A 21,572-nucleotide genomic window follows, 5' to 3' on the forward strand; every position below is an offset into this window, starting at 1 on the left:
GGCTTATGCCCGGGTAGCTTCTTCTCTTCCTGCATGATGTACGTCCAACTAGGCATTTTTTCCAAAAAAGGCCAGTTTCATCACAGTTGAAGACTTGCTGAGAACTGTAGCCTTCGTTGAGTCATATCTCGTCGAACGTCTTAATAAAGGCTTCGGCTGCTTTCGTGTCCGAGCTGGCCGCCTCCCCATGCCGCACCACCGAATGGTTGCCAGTCCGTTTACAGAATTTTTCGAACCACCCATGAGAAGCCTTGAACTCTGGGGTTGGCGTCGATGTCCCTTCTCCTCCATCGTCTTCGGCCCGGGCAATCAAATCGACGAAAATAGCACTGGCCTTGTGGCAGATTGCCGTCTCCGTTATCGTATCGCCAGCGATTTCTTTGTCTCTTATCCAAACAAGAAGCAGCCTTTCCATTTCATCGTGCACGTGGCTCCTCTTGCTGGACAAAATAGTCACACCCTTGGAAGGTGTAGCTGCTTTGATGACATCCTTCTGCTTAAGGATGGTGCCTATTGTCAACGGATTTCGGCCGTATTCCTGGGCGATCACACTCAATCGCATACCAGCTTCATACTTTTTAATTATCTCCATCTTCGTTTCCAAAGAAAGCATCCTCCTCTTTCCGTGAACTTCAGCTTTCTTGGGACCCATGACTACGTATATACTGTACGTAATTATGTTATGTAGTATACGTATGTAGTAAAGTTCTCACACAACACAAAGTATACTACAACGAAATCACTAACGAATTTACGTTAATAAACGAAATCGTATCGAACAAAAGAATTCCGCACGCTTACGATACCGATGATGCCGCGAAGTTGCCGAAAGAGCACGCCGTTACGTAGATGCATCATGGGATCATGGGAGAGATGCTGACCAATAGGAGAGAAGGATTTTGTGGCGGTGACTAGCATCAGGAACCAATGGGAGAGTGAGAGGATGGTGGCGAGTCTACTCAGTTGGCGGCGTGCGAGTTTTAAAATTGTTATCGGTGGTCCGGGCGAATCTCGGACTTTACAGTAACAACCTTTCTTATCTTGAGCAATTTTCATATGTAGAGCCGCAAAAATCTTCGTATTTGCTTTCATATCTCAAGTTTTTCGTAAGTAGAGCCTTTCGTATTTCGAGGTACCACTGTACTTTGCAATGCTTGTGTGACCTTTGGTTTTAGGTATATGTATTTTAAAAATGTAGATTACATTTTCAGATTCCTGTTTATATTTAAACTGTAAAGAACAAAAGATTAGCACAAATTCAGTCAGTTTTTCTTGTATTAGCACTACTGGTTTTAAGCATGTTTTGTGAATTATTTTTCAGGATTTTGCAAATTGATTCTTCTGATGAAACTAGTGATGAAGAAAGTAAGGTACTGTATCAAGAAGTTGTTTGCAATCCTTTCTATTTGTAGATTGTTATATTATTCAGGATAAATGTTTTGTGAGTCCTGTACTTTACTTTGTGCTTACAAACAACTTTTCAGTTGTTTGTAATCCTGTCCCATGTAGTGTAGATACTGTAGTACGTACTTCGGTTGGCCTCCAGTGGGAAAGAATTGCGATCTGGATACTTTGTTGGGGTTAATTTCCTTGATATGCTCCAGGAATGCATCGAAAAAGGCTGTTAGTGCCATCTGCTTTGTGATATACAAGATTCACTGTATTTGGTTCACTCTCGATGTGGTTCAGAATTCATGTAAAGCCGTTGGTCCCGTTGCTGAATAACCATGGGTTCCATGCAACTAAAAGCACCATACAAAGAAAACAAAAAACAAAACACCGTATTTGATAACATCTTATAGGGAATTACAGGTTTTTTAAGTTTTTAAGAAAATGTTTAGTTTTTCCATTGTCACGAAAGTACTAAATGCAAATAACTGTAAACTAGTGGATTTATCACACTATCTGAGATTTAGGTAGACAGACACTGTTTTTAAGTTTTACACCACTTGTAGGTACTTATTCTCTATTCTCAAAGGTATTTCTGACACTATGATAAAAATAAGGTTCGTACCATTTATGAACTCTCAAAATAGTTCAACAGAGATTCCTTTACTTTCTCTTAAATTAGTTCAACAGACAAAGATTCCTTTACTTTCTGACAGATTATTTTCATAGTTTTGGGTTTATAGCATATATTTTCTATGAAAAAATTTGGTTTCCAGAAGGCATTTCTTGACTCTTAATGGAGGCTGACTGTACATACTATGTGGCAAAATATTAAACCTCTTGCCATGTACTGTACTATATAGTGTCATGTTATTTTGTATGAAAATGGATAGAAACTGTGTTCTTATCTCCCATTGTTAAGCTAATCCAAGAATACTAGATAGAAACTGGGAAGTGATGGTACAAAAGATAATTTAATTTGTTTACAGGTTGCTGGGGAATCCCTAAGCCCTTGTAGTAATTCCAAGGGTAACAGAAAGAAAATCATTCAGAACTGCACAGATAACTCAGGAGAGGGATTTTTATCAGGTCTTCCATTGTTTGACCCCCAGAGAAGTCACCAGGAGTTTGAACGACTGGAACAACAAACTTTGACTTTGTCAGAAGAGGAATTTACAATTGCTGTCGATAAGGGTAATGAAATATAGGAAATATATTTTTGTATTGATACTGTATACTATTTTAATTGAGTCATTTATTATACCTCTGATGGCATCCAAAAGATTTAGATTTTCTATGATTAAATTTGTTTGTTCATACTGTTTTCATGCTGTTTTTAATTTTTTTTTATTTTACAAATACGAGCTTAGTCTTTTTAATCTTCATGTTGGTAGGTGACTATCAGATGTTGTTGGCATCTCTTCGTAGTGACTACGTTCCAATTCTGGATTACACAGCGCTCTTCCTTAAGGCAGCACGTAGAGGTAGAAGAGATGTAGCACTTCTCTTGGCAACTCGAGTAAGGAACCTCTCTGCACGCGACGAATATGGTAACTCAGCGATCTGCATGGCAGCTGAACAGGTTGGTTCATGTAATAATATCCATAACCCATTTGTAGGCAGTAGCTAGAAATGCATGTTGTTTCGCTTTGCTGTAATTACTATAAGGGTGTTACAGCATCCCTTCAGCCCTAAACTGCACCTACTTTTTAGCCACTTTACTTCCATAGCTGCATCCTTTTTCCCAACCTTTCCAATTAGTACTTCTTAGTGAAACTGGGATTTTCTCCCAGTTCCATTTATAGATTATTTTATTTCACCTTTATTTTCTGGATCATGCTGTCCAACCAATCAAACTCCCTCTTTTCACAGTCTTAGGGCAGGAGTACACGAGCCACTCTGTGGCATCAGTGGGGGGATTGGGGTGCGGATGTGGCTTCCCATAGATTTCCATCGTTTGTAAGCTATGTCAAGCACTCGAACTGTCGCTGATCCCTGCCACAGTGAGGTGCCACGCTGTGTCTAGGACCCGCTTACATGAGCCACTGTGTCTAATTAACAGCCCGACACCCGAGTTGCATACCAATATTGAAGAGTGAACAAGTCATTAATTTTGCTCTGATTGTTATTATACCATGGTTACAATCGATGTTTGTATTGGTTTTGTGGATGTAAGACCCAAGTCAGGTAAGATCATTAAAACTTTGTTGAGACATTCTATAGTAGTTGAAGAATTTTGCACTGTCTGCTCTCAAATCATCCATAATTGTGTAAAGTGAAATTGTCCTTGAGTCAACCTCGATGAAGTTAATGGGTGTGTCCAAAGTGCTCTCTATTACGAAAATGGCACTGCAGAAGCAGAAATAATGCAAATGCTTCGTCCTCGGAGTCCATACTGAAACTGAGGCCCGAGTGACGTGACACAGTGGCATGTAGCCAGACACATGGGCGACTCTTTGACGTGGCAAAGTTGAGCCACAGTGGCTTAAACTAGCTTCAGTGTGTCTCCACAGCGTGGCGACCACAAAGTGGCTTGTGTACTCCCAGCCTTAAGCACTGAATTGCCAAAAGTGCCCAGTCTTTGGCTTGAAAGCGTAACTCTCATTAAACTAAATGTTTTATGTTCCTCAGGACTATGTGCATACACAGCTTCAAGAATCTTCTGGCTTGGCTTTGACAGTTAGAAAATTTTAACTCATTTTCATTTATTCCCTTTTTCTCCTTTGTTTCAAAAAGTAACTGAAGGGATTACTTACATGTCTTGCTTTCTTCCAAAGTATTCCAGCTTATTTTCTGGAATGTTAGTGACTTCACATGTCTTTGCTTACTAATGTGTAATTCAGTGAATCTTTTTATCTCCATTTTATATGAATTTCATATCTTTCCTATATTAGTGCCATTTTTCTACTGATACAATACAAGCTGAACAGCAGTTAGATTTAATGGCAAGGTTTGTCACTTACCTGTGGTTAGGTTTGTGTGGGGTACTAGTGTGTGTGTGTGTGTGTTTTTTTCTCTCTCTCTCTCTCTCTCTCTCTCTCTCTCTCTCTCTCTCTTTTACTTGGCATAATTGTCAGTTTTTGGATATTTATTCTGAATTCATTTTAACCAGGAAAGCATGTTGTGACAGAAATTACTGAGTCCCTGTATTATACTGTTCTTAGACTCAAATACCTTTGTGTTGATGATAATGTAACTTTTGAACCAATTTCTCTCTTTACAGGGGGACATATGTTTTGCCCATCATTTGTTTGCTATGGGTGTAGCAAAACACGAGTGCAATGGTGCTGGTGAAACCTTACAGCAGATTGCATCGAAGTATGGTTGCAGACATTTCACTAGGTTCTTACAGAGATATAAAAAGTAAGATAATTTACAATAGATTGCTTTTTCCACAAAAAGATAATTTACAAAAGATTGCATTTCCCACAAAAATCTCAAGCATTGTAAGAAAGCTTGATGATGTTTATATTGTTTGTACATTTGCTGATTTATTTGTTTTTCTTTAGTAAAAATATTTTGTGGTCTCTTGTTTGTGATCAACAATTCACCCCCTGCGTAGTAATAGTGTTTGCTTTGTTCAAAGATACTCTATGTTCAAGCTTCCATATTGAATCTAGATTTTGAGTTGCCTTTTGTAAAATGTAATTTTTTTGGTAATATTTTTGCATGTGTTATTTTTAGTGAAAAAGTAATGAGCAAAATTTTGTTTTGCTTGTGATATCCATCATATTTGTTAACCCTTGTGCAAGACAGATGAATGTACATTCCTAAATTGTTAGTAGCCTATATGTGGTCATTAAATTCTTTTTCATCAATTGGAATGTATTTTATCATCTATAACTGAAGTGATTGTAACGAGTACAAATTCCTATTTTTGCCTCCCAGTTTTGTAATTGATAAATCAATTAGCAGGTGAGGCAATCTCACAGGGAGTTTCCTCTTTCTCAGTTACCTGCGCAGTAATTTTTATTCATGTTCCTATAGCGTCTTCACTATCTAAAATTCCTCCTGTAAATGCAGTTGTTTCTTACTAAAGATCAATTTGGTTATTATTATGGAGTAATTACATTCATTTTGGTATCATTTTGTTGTAAGTTCATGATGTGGTGCAGTTGTGTGACTGTGAACCAAGTACAGTATTCAGCTCACTAGGTATTGCAAAAGTAATGTTTTTGATCCAGGTTCAATCGGTTTTCTCTTACGAAACGGGTATACTGTACATTATTAATGTGGATTCAAAGTACAGTGGTACCTTGACATACGAAAGGCTCAACTTACAAAAAACTTGAGATACGAAAGCAAATGCGAAAAATTTTACAGCTCTACATACGAAAAGTTTTCAAGATACGAAAGGTTGTTGCTGTAAAGTCTCGAGATTCGCCCGGACCACCGAGAACAATTTTAAAACTCCCGCGCTGCCAACTCAGTAAACTCGCCACCATCCTCCCGCTCTCCCATTGGTTCCTGATGCTAGTCACCCCATAAGGTCCTGCTCTCCTATTGGTCAGCATCTACCCCTTGTGCTTTAAGTATTCTATTGGTAAAAGGATGCTGTAAATTGAAAAACTTATTCATGCAATACATTTAATAAAAAAAAACATTAGGTAAAGATAGAATAAAAGAATAGAAATGAATGGTTATTATACTGTTTGGTAGTTTCATTAGTTGAAGAGAGATACTAATGAAAATTTATGGCTTACTGTGTGCTAGAAAAAATGATTGCTTGGCGTTCGTTCGGTACTCGTAAGAGGTAAGACGGGTAAGAGCTGAATGTAAACAATTGATTGGAAGGTTTTTTTTTTTTTTTTTTTTTTTTTTTTTTTTTTTTTTTGTATTATAGTTAATGATTAATTAATAATTATTTGAAATGAGAACATACTGATTATTTATACATTTTATTGGCATATTCTAAGCTTTTAGCTCTTAGGTTTAGATGTCAGAATCATAGACTAGGCTACAGTAGCAACCACTAACATAGGCTAGGCTTATTGCTAAGGGACATACGCTGAAGTCCTAATATATGCAGTAAAAATGGGGTTGAATATTACTCAAGTATGTACAGTATTTTGCCTTTTTGGAGTCATATTTCTTCCGTCGGATCGGCGTCGTAACCCTAGAACATGTGTTTTAGGCCTGGAAATATAATTTACTGGGGTGTTTTTGGAGGGCTTGGAACGGATTAGCCATTTTACATGTAAAATGTGGTCCAAGATACGAAAACTTCATGATACGAAGGGCACCTCGGAACAGATTAATTTTGTATCTCGAGGTACTATGTAATGACTAGTATCTGTTAACCTAGGAATTCCCAAAGAGAACCCTTCAATCTGTTAACATAGGAATTCCCAAAGAGGACCCTTCAAGGCACTTTGAAAGTACACTGGCTGACTCTAATTTATCGGGGAAAGTGCTGTACAACTCCTGTATTTCATTTGCCTTATTTTCAGTAGATCACACAAAATGAGGTCTTTAGCCAGTTTGATGGTGCAGTTATAGGAATCAAGCTTCCTAATGTGTTTTGCTGTGAGCTAAAAGTGTTCATCTAGCCACCCAAACCTGGTTTGGGTGGCCAGGTTTATCGGTACTATATTCACTAGAACCTTAGAATTTTGTCTTATTTTCTGTAAAAGAAGTCGTTTCCAGTTACTTTTCTGTTTAAGGGGACGGTCCGCTATGGCGGATGACATGTCAACTTGAAAAAATAAAAAATCGAGTTATTACTTGTATCTATGCAGAAACATGCCATGCATGCTTTCCAGAAGTTTCAGCCAATTATTTTTACAAATAATGAAGATATAGCAGTTTTTAAATGATGACATCATCATAACTGCGTCGTCTGTATGACTGAGTTTGACAGAATCATTTTTGCGTGTTTATTTTTGCATATATACAGGGATTTTTTCAGATTTTTTTCGAGATTCTCATACATCTGGTAGCAATGAAAGGTAGTGTGAGTTGAGAGCTGGTCAGAGCGGCTATTTATAAGCAAGAGCCGCGAGACTCAGACTCAGAGAATAACTCGGTTACGCCACAGACGTCAAAGGAGTTACATGCACTTCGTCACTTGCGTTTGGTCACTAGCTATTTACGTTGTTTTTATAACTTCTTGGTGAACTTATAGCAATGCCGAAGTTACCTAAGATCAAGAAGGCTACTCAGCAACTAAGGCTAGCAAAATTAGCGAAGGCCAGGAGTGTGCTGAAAGAAAAACACGAAAATTCATTTTTGTACATGAACTTTCCTGCCAGATATATACTTAGCTTACGTAGCTGACGTCACGACAGAATTCAAAACTCGCGGCAAATGCGACAGGTAGGTCAGGTGATCTACCCCACCCGCCGCTGGGTGGCAGGTGTATGAACCAATCCCCCTTTCCAGTCATAATTTTTCTGTCGCCGGTGTCGACTACATCTGTTGTCGATACCTCTCGATTTTGGATTATTACTCGTTTTCGCCCTGGATTGTTTCATCGGACTTTTGGTGAAGTACCTGCTCCTTGGCTTGGCATTTGCGATTTGTGGACCGGTTTTTTATTATTCTTTTGATTATTCTTGGAATTTCATTATGTCTGATTTAGAAATTAAGAAATCAACTATGTTCAGAGTTTGTTCTGTTAGCGATTGTAAGGTGAGGCTACCGAAAGCTGCGGTAGACCCTCACACAGTATGCATGAGGTGTAGGGGGAAGAATGACTGCTCATTTATTAACCCTTGTAATGAATGTGGTAATTTGAATGAAGAAGAATGGAAGGCGCTTTCTTCTTATGTAAGAAAGCTTGAGAAGGACAAGGTTAGGAAAGCTTCATCTAGGAGTTCTAGTAGGTCTCGCGCTAGCGAGTTTGAAGTTGATAACCCTGTTGTAGACGTAGCGCCTTTACCAGTTTCAGCCCCTGCTTCCTGCATCGAACCCGAAGATGCGCCTTCGGAGGTGGACACTATGAGAGCCACTATTCGCAGCATGGAGCTGAAAATTAAAGTGCTAGAAGGTAAGAGTGATAGCAATTTGTGCAGTGATCCCAGTGCAGTGGAGGGTGCGTCTGATCGGCTCCCTAATGCTTCTAGGCCTAGACCTCTTCCACACTCCCAGACCCAGTGGAGGAGGAAAGTCGAAAGCCGCAGGAAGGTTAGGGAGAACCCCCACCGGTCAGGCGTCCCCTCGGTAGCGCCTGATGTTCGCTCCCATGCTACCTTGGATCGCGCCAAGAGAGAAGTCTTACGGCAATGCTTCTCGTCTTCGCCTTCTCCTTCGCCCAAGCGTGGTTGGAGCTCCTCGGAAGCTTCTCGGCCGTCGAAGAGAGCCTGGCAGGCTTCTTCCGCTCTCCCCCTCCAGCCCTGAAGTTTTTTCGGAAGATCCTGGATTGGATGTGAAGAAACCGAGGATTTCTTTGGAGTTTCGCTCTCCTAGTAAGGATCGAGCTGCGTCTCCCGTGAAGGACTTTAAGTCTCCTACACGTGTGTTGGCTAGTCTGCAGGCGCAGATTACGGCTCTGGCTGACTCTTTGATTGTGACTTCTTGTCGTAGGAAGGACGTCTCGCTCCCGGTAAAGAAGTCCAGGCGCTCTTCTCCAGGTTTACGCTATTCGTCAGTAACCGCCCTCTCTCCAGGAGTGGATCGTAGTACGAGGCGCTCTTCAACAGACAGGCGCTCTCCTGCGGACATCGTTTCTCCGTCGGACAAGGGGCATGCTTCCCGTAGACGAGCCTCTCCTGACAGGCGCTCGTCTCGAGACAGGATCTCTCCCGCTGGCAGACGCCAGGAGCCTGGTAGGCGTTTTTCTCATGGTAGCCGCTCTCCTTCAGGCTTTCGCTCTCCTGTGACCAGACGCCCTTTGGTAGACAGGCGCTCGTCTCCTGTCAGCCGCCCTTCGCTTAGCAGGCACCAAGAGCCTGGTAGGCGCTCTTCTCCTTCAAGGCACTCTTCTCCCGATTTTTGCTCTCCTCGAGTTAGGCGCCGGGAATCTGTCAGACGCTTCTCTCCTGGTAGGCGCTCGTCGCCGGAGATTCGCTCTCCTCGCAGCAGGCGCCAAGAGCCTGATAATCGCTTCCCGCATGACAGGCGCTCTTCGCCAGGCAGCCGCTCTCCTTTAGACAGGCGCCAGGAGCCTGATAGACGCTTTTCGCCTAATAGGCGCTCTTCGCCTAACAGCGCTCTTGCCTAATAGGCTCTTCGCCAGATTTTCGCCCTGCGTTCGTTAGGCGCCAAGAGCCTAGAATACGCCCTCATCCTGACAAGAAGGAGTTTTCAGGCAGAATCTCAACGGAAGTTATAACTTCCCCGGTTAGATGTCAGAGTTCTTCCAGACGTTCTTCCAAGGATGGACTCTCGGCTGAGGACAAGACAGCCTTTCATCGTAAGGATCGTGAAGGATCTTCGGCGGAAGAAGAACAGGATCCCTCGGAAGAAGAAATTCCTAAAGATTCCTCCGTTTCTTCATACAAGCGTTTGACGGACCTGTTGCTTCAGGAATTCGGAGACGCCCTTTCTCCTGTCGCCCCGCCCTCGCCTCTTTCGTTATTTTCGACCTCGAAAACTTCGAATGTTTCATCCTGTGTCAGGATGAAGCCTGCAATCTCTATGAAGAAGGCGCTTAGAGGTTTTGGTGAGTGGCTTCTTTCGAAGGAAGAGAAAGGGAAGACGGTGTTCTCTTTCCCTCCTTCTAAGCTAACTGGAAAACTAGGATTCTGGTATGAATCGGGAGAACCCTTGGGCCTCGTTCTTCCATCCTCGGCAGACTCGGACTTCTCTTCACTGGTGGATTCCTCTCGACGCTCTGCCCTCATGTCTGCTAAGACGACATGGGTGATGAATGAGCTTGACCACCTGTTGAAGGGAATGTTCCGAGTCCTGGAGGTGTTTAACTTCCTAGACTGGTCTTTGGGCGTTTTTGGTTTTCCAAGAAGACGCAGACCCCGGATTCCATTTCACCTGAGGATCTTATCAGTGTTCTCACGTGTATGGATAAGGCAGTGAGGGATGGATCGAGTGAAGTAGCTTCCCTTTTCGGAGCGGGAGTGATCAAGAAAAGATCTTTTTGTTTTTACTGTTCGTTCCTGACGAAATCAGTATCGCATGCTCAGAGAGCCCCTCTCCTGTATTCTCAGCTCTCTCCTCAACTCTTCCCTAAGAAGATCATTCAGGATGTTTCTTGTGCCCTTTCAGCTAAGGCTACACAGGACATGCTAGCCCAGTCTACCAGGAAGCCTCACTCTTCTTTCCAAGCTAAAACCAAGAGAGAGACTCCAGTTAGGCAGGAGCCCTTTCGAGGAGTCCCTCCTGCCAGAGCTTCTTCCTCTAGAGGATCTAGACCTGCTAAACGAGGGAAGACCTTCTCTAGATCCATCAGAGGGAAGAAGTAGGATTCAAGTTCTCCAGACATCAGTGGGTGCCAGACTTCTGAAGTTTGCCGACGTCTGGGGCCCCAGAAAGGGCGGACAACTGGTCACTCTCGATTGTCCGCAAAGGCTACCTCATTCCCTTCTTATCAAGACCTCCGTTGACGACGACTCCGAGGGAGTTGGTAGCCAAGTACAAGGACCCCATCATGAATCAAGCCCTCTCTCTAGCAGTAGATCTTATGCTGGAGAAGGAGGCGATAGAACTAGTGAAAGATCCTCATTCTGCGGGTTTTTACAACAGACTGTTCCTAGTTCCCAAGAGCTCAGGAGGATGGAGACCGGTTCTGGATGTAAGCGCCCTGAATGTCTTCGTAGAAAAAAGGAAGTTCGCCATGGAGACAACTTCTTCAGTGTTGGCGCTCTTCGTCCAGGGGACTGGATGGTGTCCCTAGATCTTCAGGACGCTTACTTACCATGTGCCTATCCATCCTTCTTCACGGAAGTTTCTGAGATTCATGATGGGAGGGAAGATCTTCCAATTCAGGGCCTTGTGCTTCGGCCTTTCGACAGCCCCTCAAGTTTTCACGGGTTTAATGAAGAATGTAGCGCAGTGGCTACATTTGGAGGGAGTGAGGCTGTCTCTCTATCTAGAGGATTGGCTGATCAGAGCAAGCTCACAAGAACGATGTCTGGAGGACCTACAAAAGACACTGACTTTAGCAAGTTCGTTGGGGCTTCTGGTGAACTTCCAGAAGTCACAATTAATCCCCAGTCAAGAGCTGATATATCAGGGGATTCGGATGGTTTCTCCGGATTTTCGGGCATATCCGTCACCAGAGAGGATTGCTCGTTGCCGAGAGAAACTAACGACCTTCCTAGAGAAAGATGCATGCTCAGCGAGGGAGTGGATGAGTCTGTTGGGGACACTTTCCTTGCTGGAGCAATTAGTTTCTCTAGGAAGGTTGCATCTCAGACCTCTCCAATTCTTCCTTTACCGGAACTGGAGGTCTCTCTCTCTAGACCTGGAATTCTCCTTCATGATATCAAAAGGAATCAAGAAGGACCTTCGGTGGTGGGCAGATCCTCTCCGATTTGCAGAAGGTCTGTCTCTGTACATGCCAAACCCGAACCAAGTATGTTTCCGACGCGTGGGAGACGGGTTGGGGTGCGACCCTAGGGTCAAGAGAAGTTTCAGGCACCTGGGAGGGGGAACAGGTGTCCTGGCACATCAACAACAAAGAGTTGATGGCAGTGTGGTTGGCGTTAAAAGCCTTCGAGCCCCACGTCCGAAATGCTATAGTTCAGGTCAACTCGGACAACACCACAGCCTTGGCTTACATAAGAAAGCAGGGGGGGACACACTCCTTCTCCCTGTACGAAACAGCGAAGGACTTGCTGTTGTGGTCTCAGGCAAGGAAGATCGTTCTCCTCACCAGGTTCGTACAGGGAGAAAGGAATGTCAGAGCCGATCTCCTGAGCAGGAGGAATCAAGTGCTCCCCTCGGAGTGGACTCTGCACTCAAAAGTTTGCCAGGACCTGTGGAGGTTATGGGGCAGACCTCATATCGACCTTTTTGCGACAGCAAAGAACAAGAGAATAGACCTCTACTGCTCCCCGATCTCGGACCCAGGAGCAGTGTCAGTCGATGCTTTCCTTCTAGACTGGAGAGGTCTGGACGTCTATGCTTTTCCTCCATTCAAGATTCTGAGTCAACACTCAGAAAGTTTGCGGCCTCGGAAGCGACAAGGATGACGCTGGTAGCTCCATTCTGGCCGGCCCGAAGATAGGTTCACAGAGTACTGGAATGGCTGGTGGACTTTCCAAGAGCTCTTCCACAAAGAGTAGATCTGCTCAGACAACCCCACTTCAACAGGTATCACAAAAACCTCCCCGCTCTCAATCTGACTGGCTTTCGACTGTCAAAAGTCTTGTCAGAGCGAAGGGTTTTCAGCTAAGGCAGCGAAGGCTATCGCCTCAGCTAGAAGGCCCTCTACCCTTAGTGTCTACCAGTCGAAGTGGGGGACGTCTTTCGCCGTTGGTGCAGAAACCAGAAGCTTTCCTCTTCCAGTACCTCTGTGACCCAAATCGCAGATTTCCTGGTTTTTCTCAGGGGAAAAATGCGGTCTTGCAGTTTCGACCATCAAAGGATATCGCAGCATGTTAGCAGCTGTGTTTAGGCACAGGAACTTAGATATCTCCAAAACAACAAAGATCTACATGATCTGCTAAGATCTTTTGAAAAACTTGCAAGAAACCCTCGTCTCAAATTCCGAGCTGGAACCTGGATGTGGTTCTTCGTTTCCTGAGGTCCTCGAAGTTCGAACCTCCCCAGTCATCTTCTTTCAAGGATCTTACGAAGAAGGCTCTGTTTCTTTTGGCTTTAGCATCTGCCAAGAGAGTTAGTGAGCTTCATGCTCTAGAAGGAAGGGTAGGTTTCAAAGGAGATTCCGTGATTTGTTCCTTCCTTCCTTCCTTTCTAGCTAAGAACGAGGGAACCCCTCAAAATCCTTGGCCAAGGAGTTTTGAGTCCAGGCTTGAGCTCCCCTGGTAGGGGAAGAGCCGGAAAGAACTCTTTGCCCTGTGAGGACTTTAAGATACTACCTCCAGCGGAAGAAGTTTCTTAAGGGCATTAAGGACAGACTTTGGTGCTCTGTAAAGATCCAGTAGACGCATTGTCCTAAAAATGCTTTTGTCCTTCTTTATTAGAAGCCTTGTGAAGGAAGCACATTTGGCTTGCGGTGAGGATCAGTTCAAAGCTTTTGAAAGTCAAGGCTCACGAGGTAAGAGCCATTGCTACGTCCTTGGCTTTCAACAAGAATAGTCACTCCAGAATCTGATGAAATAAGCACATTCTGGAGATGCAATTCAGTATTCGCGAACCACTACCTTAGAGACGTCAAGATTACTTACGATAAATGCTTCGCGTTAGGCCCGTATGTATCGGCGGATTCGGTGCTGGGGCAGGGAGCTGAAGCATATCCTTTGTAAATTTTCCCCTATTGTTTGTATTGTGTTTTTATTGGTTGTTTGAAAGAGGATGCGGGTAGGCATCTCTTTCTATTCGTATTGCTAACATTAGAATGGTTAGGTGATCTGTTTGTGCTAGAGCTCCCTGCATTGGTAGTGGTCAGGCTCTGTCATTTAAGAGGGCGAATCCCCATTGACATGATCCGACTTGGATTCTACTGAGTAAGTGGATATCAAATCCCTTCGGTAGACCCAAAGAGTCTTTTCAGCTGTAGGTCACGCCCTCGCTGTAGCTCTTCAGGCTTTGCAGACTAATAGACAGTAACTATGAAGTCTTCAGCCTTATCAGGTAAGAACCAAGGTTTGTTAGTATCCTACAACAGATGTTGTTTCCCCTTTTTCCTTGTTAGCTCTGTCTTTTTCCCTCCACCAAGGGTGTCAATCAGCTAAGTATATATCTGGCAGGAAAGTTCATGTACAAAAATGATATTGTTATTTTACAATAAAGTTTTGTACATACTTACCTGGCAGATATATACGATTGATGGCCCTCCCAGCCTCCCCTCAGGAGACAGGTGGAAGAAAAATTATGACTGGAAAGGGGGATTGGTTCATACACCTGCCACCCAGCGGCGGGTGGGGTAGATCACCTGACCTACCTGTCGCATTTGCCGCGAGTTTTGAATTCTGTCGTGACGTCAGAGACGTAAGCTAAGTATATATCTGCCAGGTAAGTATGTACAAAACTTTATTGTAAAATAACAATATCATTGTTATCAGCGCCCTCATTGTCTCATGTCTCGCCGTCAACATCATTGTCTGGTGTCACGCTGAGGGTATTAATACCACTTTTAGGGGTAAGACCAGGATCCTTGATGTAGAAATCAACAATAAAAGTACAAATAAAGTAATTATAATAATGTTGTTTTGACTTTTATAAGAAAAAAGCGAAATTTACATAGCAAATCTTTGGGAGCTCATAACTCAAAAACATACTTATGCGCATGTCGGTAACCATTACTCGGTTATTTATTATCCAATTTTGGAGAGAAAGATATCATTGGAAAGAGGAATAAATATCCCATAATTCTGTGTGACAGAATTTTGATTTCTTTCTTTCTCTTTTTTTAGAATTTTTTGAGTGTCTAGACTAAAAAAAAAATTCATAAAAAAAAAAAAAAATCAAAATTCTGTCACACAGAATTGTTCCGTATATAAAGAAGTGTTTATGGTATGATTTTCAATACAACTGATGTCATATTAGCGGAGAAATCTCTACCTATTTTTTTTTTAAATCATAGTTTTTGCTAATAAAACTAAAAGTTTTTGCTCAAATGACTTGAAATGTTTATATGATGAAGGTATTATATATATCTAAAACATATATGAAAATTATCTATTTTGTGTAATAAATAAAAAAAATAGACAACGGTCCCCTTAAAGGCAGATGTGAATATTGAAAAATTTCAACTAATCCTCAAAATACTTGCTTAAGAAGTGAAAAATCATTATGATACATGTTTCCGTGATTTAATAATTGAGTTTGTGTGAATGTCAGTCTTCCAAACCACAAAAAGAAATTCGTAACTGTAGAGAACATCTGTTACCAACTTCTCTAAGCTGGCAAATTTAGTGTCCTTCATTAACATATGTAGAATTAAATATGTTATTTCCTTCTGAAACAAAATTACTACTAAGCAGACATGTGATAATCTTTAATCTCTGCATCTCTTTGGAAAGCAATTCACGTGGTCTTACTAAAGAGTTACTGTACTAAACCAAGAAGCCCTCTTCAACCGATTACTCTTTGAAAAAAAAGTTCCTTATAATTATAGTTTTTATACATTCAACTTCCCTGTCAGATATATACTTAGCTATAGACTCCGTCGTCCCCGACAGAAATTCAAATTTCGCAGCACACACTACAGGTAGGTCAGGTGATCTACCGCCCTGCCCTGGGTGGCAGGACTAGGAACCATTCCCGTTTTCTAATCAGATTTTCTCTTTTGCCAGTACTGTCAACATTGTTGTTGGTACCTCCTGACTGGAATTCTTTTTTCATCGCAATTGAACTAAACTTTTCTATACAGTGGACCCCCCGTATTCGCATTCTCCAGATTCGCGGACTCTCACATTCGCGGATTTCTCTGGGGAACGTTTCCCTGCATTATTCGCGGAAAATTCGCGCATTCGCAGTATTTTTCTATGATAAATATCCACAAATTCCTGGGTTTTTTTATGAATTTCATCATAAAATGCACTTTTTGTGATAAAACTATTAAAAAACCAAGTATGAAAATTTTTAGTGGGTTTTTCTTGAGTTTTAACTAACAAAATAGGCTGTTTTTAGCATTTTCATAGGGGTTCCAAACATTCACGGATTCTAACTATTCACGGGGGGGGTCTGGTACGCATCCCCCGCGAATACGGGGGGACCACTGTATACTTATTTCACTTAAACAATACTTAGGAAAGTAATTTAAACAGCCTTAACACACAGATTAATATAATTATTAACACCTTACAATTAACAACAAACACGCTGAAGGTGGCAAGCCAAATAGTACATTCGTACGTTAGACCGCTTTATAGTTAAATGGAATTCCTGTCGACGAAAGGACCTCATCCAAAACGTAGACGAAGCGAGAAAGTCCTATTCAGTGAATATGTTTAGCTCGTAACCACTCTGTCCTAAAAATATGAACAATATCACTATTAGTGACATGGAAACAGTAAGTCAAATTAAATTTCCCCAGAATTACTCAAAATTAAGCTGCATAAACTTTTACAGGGCTTCGCACAAAATAAAATTAACCAAAGCCATAAACTTCATAATAATGCAACCTTTGACGCAAATAACCTGGAAATTTTATATGAATAAATTGACTCAAAAGGACCAAGAATAGTTATTTAATGATTAAGGATTTAGCAAGACCTTTACTTAAATATAAATGAAAGTACTGTCAATAACAAGGAATTGAACTAAAACCCGCTTCCTTCAGTTGAACCCCATACCTGTTATTGTACAGAGAGGCATATAAGTGGAAGTGACAACGAAGTTCACCACAAGAGCAAGTTGCAGATAAAGGAGCCAATTATGCGACACATCAAGCTAGGACTCCAATTTTGCTCAATCACACACAACGATGCTGAATACATCAAAGTAAACCCTTGGTCATAACTCAAGGACGAGGACTTCAGAACTGCATACGTCTCGACGTGGCACATGTTCGTGGCAAACCAATCGAAGAAGCTATCCAGTTGGGGAATTACAACATCCACATATTGTTTATATTCCTCACTATATAATTATCGACGAAGAAACGCATCTGCGAAAAACACTTGAACACGAAGATTAGTAATTTCACAGAAGGCTTAGAGGAATAGAGGAGGAGTTGCTGCCATACTGCGGACGGAGTGCTGTCTCTGCTTCTGTCTTTCAGTACATAACCATATCGGCTTGTATAGTTATAACAAGGTAATAAGGGAACCAATGGAAGAGGGTTAAAAATGAAAACAAACTAATTCAATACCAACTTAAAACTATCAAACAACTACTTACTCCCTTTGAGTCAAAATATGCGGTTAATACAAACAAAAAATGGAAAGTTACGAATTATATTCGTAATTTTCTGGACATTGCAGGCCAGGGATACAATTTAATATGTAAATTGTATAAAAATTCAGTCATACTTAATCTACATATTCAAATATTCTCGTGTTTGCTGCTCACTTAATATCGCAGCCTTCCTGTGAACACGAAGATTATTAGTGTCATTATTTTATTCAACATCAGGGGTAGAGATACAGTCACCTTCACCCAAATCCTTTACCTCTAGATAAGGAATTAAAGTCGAGATGTGACATTTTATAATTTCCTTGGTCTTACCCTTTTTAAGGGTCACTCCAGTTACCTCACCATTGCTATTGACTTCTAGTTTCTGGACAATAGCCATAGGATAGCTGCTAGGTTTAGTGTGAAGTTCCTTTAAAAGGACTGTGTCCCCACCTTAATATTATGATTGCTGGGCTGGATGGTACCTATCCTTCTTATCAACTGCTTGTGATACAAGTGTTCCTAGAAACTCCGAATGATAATTCTCAATCAAATTTTGCCTAACTACGAAGTTTCTCAAACTCATCATTGATACGACTAGTTGAACTAACTGGTGTTTGCCAGTCTGGATCATGAGGCATTCCTTGCAGTGAAGGAATTAGGTTTAAAGAAAGAGTATCGTATCCTCTTATCAATTTTTCTGGGGCTATAGGTTTCCGGGTACATCACTTAACCATTAGCTTCCCTCAATCAATTTTTAAATGCAATAGGGCGCTTATTAACCAGATGTTTAGTGTGTTCTACAACAAATTCAAACTCTGCAAAAGATAAAACCCAATTCTTGATAGAACCAAAGAGCAGTCTTTTTACCATTTTCACACACGTCTCAACCAAGGAACCGAGTTTACTACAACCCTTAAAGTATTGTTGAAAGTTAAGGGCTTCACATTGTTCTCCTCAAAGTAAAGCCAAGTCTCATGATCACTGATAAAATCATGAATTATGTTGGTGCCTGCAACAAGCTGAGAGCCTAGGTCACTGACAACAAGCTGTGGTACTCCATAATTAAAACAATGAAGCTGAAATTATCTTAAAAACTCCTTGACCGAGAGGTCATTACTATATATCCTGAGATCAATTCCTCGACTCCAAGTACATGCAAAAATAAGTAACCAAACCTTTTGAGATTCAGAGTCCTTTTTAACTGTAAAAGGACCTAGGTAGTCAATAAAAACATTATTGAAGGGAATAGATAGTGGGTCAGACCTAAACTCTCTATAAACATTTTGATTCAACTGGAAAGTTCTGTTGTTGAATCGCTTACAATGAACACAAGTTTTAAGAATTTTCTTAATGGTAGAAAAGTGTTTAGGAACATGAAACGTACGTCTAATGGCAGACAATACAGCATAACATCCAGAGTGGGATAATTTTGAATGAGTATCAAGAACAATTAGTCTAGTTAAAGCACTATCCCTCGGCAACAATATAGGAAATTCATTTTGACTAACCCATGTCTTAAACTTACTTTTCACCCTAATAACGTTATTATTGTCAAGAAAAACATTCAGTTGAGTAACTATCTTAGGTAGGTCTTTAAGTCTAACCTTTTGATCCCGAAAATACGAAAAAACTTCAGGGAAAAACAATCTTTGCTCTGTAGATATAATCTGGCTAAGGGCCTGAGCAAAAAGGTTACTATTAGGTGATTTAGGACTGCCTTCTATCCCTATCTTCTGCTTCCATTTCATAACACACCGCAAGACTCTTCGGTGAATCAAAACCAATCTCCTGAAATCAGAAATATCATTAGGGTCTATTAAATGAGCATTTTCGGAACTATTTATAGAATGTTCAGAATTAATTCCCACATATACATTATGATCGATGACAGGAGCCATTTTGTCAACAGTCAGTGGATTAGGAATGACAACAGAATAATTCATCTTCAGTCTTAATAAAGTATAACTGTCCAATAAGAACATTTGTTTTCATAAGAGACCTATAAGAAACGGGGCAAGTAGTGCTGTCTGCTGGGTTTTCTTTTCCTGAAACAAAACAAAACTTAACAGGGTACTTTTCACATAACCTCTGGATTGCATTAAGCCTGTTAGTGGTAAATACACCAATTCTCTGCATTTTTCCATCTTGGACACACAAGAATCGAGCCAATGAAGTGAGCATATTGAATCCGTATACAACAGTAATTCACATATGTTAACTGGCTTCATACACACATCACCTGTAAGGTCTCTGTGTAACTCCATTAAGCTTTCAACACCAAACAAAACTGCATTAAGTTCCAATGACGGAATCGACTTATTCTTCAAATGTGTATTAACCATACGGTTTTTAGCTTGTAGGAAACAACACTGATTTGTCTCAACATGACATATGAAAACTACAACATAGAAAAGACGAACGACTGGCATCTGTAAATGCTATTAGTTTGTATTCACCATCCCTAGGACCAACAAACCTTGGCACTCTGATTATGGGGGAGGAATTTGCCTGCCTACATATGTTTTTCCATTCACGAACCAAGTCATTATTAAGAGGTTTGTCCCTATCAAGATCTTTACAACATTGAAGCCTGTGCATGAATAACCTACTTCTGTTCATGAGTGGCAAATTAAACCCAAAAAAGGGATTTTGACGTAGGAAAAATCTATTTCTGGGCGAGGAAGCCGTGTCGCCCAGTGAAATATGTCTGCTTTAGCACTATTTCTAGTAAAATATTGCTATAATACCAGAGAACTGCTAAATTGGACATGTCAGAAGCCTCTGACTCGCTCACCTATATAAAAGGTGTCGGTATAAAACTGGGGCGAGTGTTAAACACTACCACAGCAACCCCTCCAATTAGCCTTTTCCTCATCAAAAGACCCTAAATACGGGGAGCCGACCCATAGGTCACACCTAGCTACCCCGTTGAAGGCGGCTGTGACGTCATACTTATCGATAGCAATGAAGCTTGGTGCACTGCAAGGGGAGGGGAAAAAAACCACGGGGGGATTTCACTGGGCGACACGGCTTCCTCGCCCAGAAATAGATTTTTCCTACGTCAAAATCCCTTTTCTGGGCTCAGCCGTGTCGCTCCCGTGAAATTGTACCAGAGAAACACCAAGCTACATCACTCTGAAATGAAACAGAATATTAAATTGTATAAACTAACACCATAGACCACGTTTAGTACTGGCATCAGCATTAAGATTGATAGGCTTGGTGAAAATTTCATCACTTACCCTATTCCATGTCAATCCAAACAATTTATTCTCTATAGGTGTCTCAATTTTCATATCTTTATCAATTCTACTCTGCAAAGAAATATCATTAGTTATTAACTGTTGTACTGAAAATTTAAAGGACTCGAACACTTTGGGTAGAACCGAATAAGCCCACTGAAGGGTATCAAGATTTTCACAAGAATAGGCTCCGTTGCCCATGTATATTAATGAATAGATCAACCTCTTACATTCTTTTAGTTTGTCATCATCTTTATCAGAGTTGATAATCAATATATAAAAAATTTATATCATAAGGAGAAAAGGACTGCAACGTAAACCAAAACTTAGTCTGACATTGCGAAATGCAACCAGGGTATAGTCATCTTTCCTAACATTACGAAACCAGTAAAGTAGAAGTTTTGCCTGATCGTTTTCGCTCAAAGTCAACATATTGAATGCCTTTTTCAAATCAAATGTCAATAATTTCTCGTCGAACCGAAGATGAATGAAAGCGGACAACATTTTCTGGTTCAGACTAGGGCCCGGGAACATACACTGGTTATGGGACAAATTCAGAGCTTTATTACGTTCATTTTCACTCAAATTCGAGAGATAAACTATCCTACATTTTGTTGTCTCACATTGAGGCTTGAAAACAGCCATGTGGGGAATGAAAGAATAATTTGGGTGTTCTAATTTAAATTGTTCAAGATTATCTACAGGTTCAATAATACCCTCGGCTAACTGATCTCTGAAAGTCTGATCCATCAATAGCAAATTCCCTTTATCTTTCTTGTGTTTCTTTAATGTAGACTTTAAAATTAATTTAGCTAATTTCTCATTCTTAAAGAGTAAATGAGATAGTTTACCATTCCACAACAAAGGAACCCTAATCCTGCCATCTGTTTCCCTGAAAAGATTCTTTAGCGTGAAGTCAATTAACTTCCTATTCAGATCAGTTGTCTGCTCATCACATTCAGGCTGATCATAACTAAGATAATTACGGCATTCTGCCTTAAGTATATGGTTAGTGGCCTCTCTTAACTTTTCCTCTATGACCTTGCCTTTAGTGTTCAATACATTAAAGTTACAACT

The 21,572-nt window shown here is 41.0% G+C and overlaps 1 protein-coding gene across 1 annotated transcript in view; it reads left to right on the forward strand.

Moving 5' to 3' along the window:
• The window catches only part of LOC135210744 (M-phase phosphoprotein 8-like), a 317,022-nt gene that overhangs the window by 258,401 nt on the left and 37,049 nt on the right, over positions 1-21,572 (forward strand). Inside the window, exons 8-11 of the mRNA XM_064243573.1 lie at positions 1,322-1,370; positions 2,379-2,583; positions 2,784-2,971; positions 4,613-4,752. Coding sequence (XP_064099643.1) covers positions 1,322-1,370; positions 2,379-2,583; positions 2,784-2,971; positions 4,613-4,752 — 582 coding nt within the window. The remainder of the gene's footprint in view (positions 1-1,321; positions 1,371-2,378; positions 2,584-2,783; positions 2,972-4,612; positions 4,753-21,572) is intronic.

This window comes from Macrobrachium nipponense, chromosome 4, assembly GCF_015104395.2.
Source record: "Macrobrachium nipponense isolate FS-2020 chromosome 4, ASM1510439v2, whole genome shotgun sequence".
NCBI lineage: Eukaryota > Metazoa > Arthropoda > Malacostraca > Decapoda > Palaemonidae > Macrobrachium > Macrobrachium nipponense.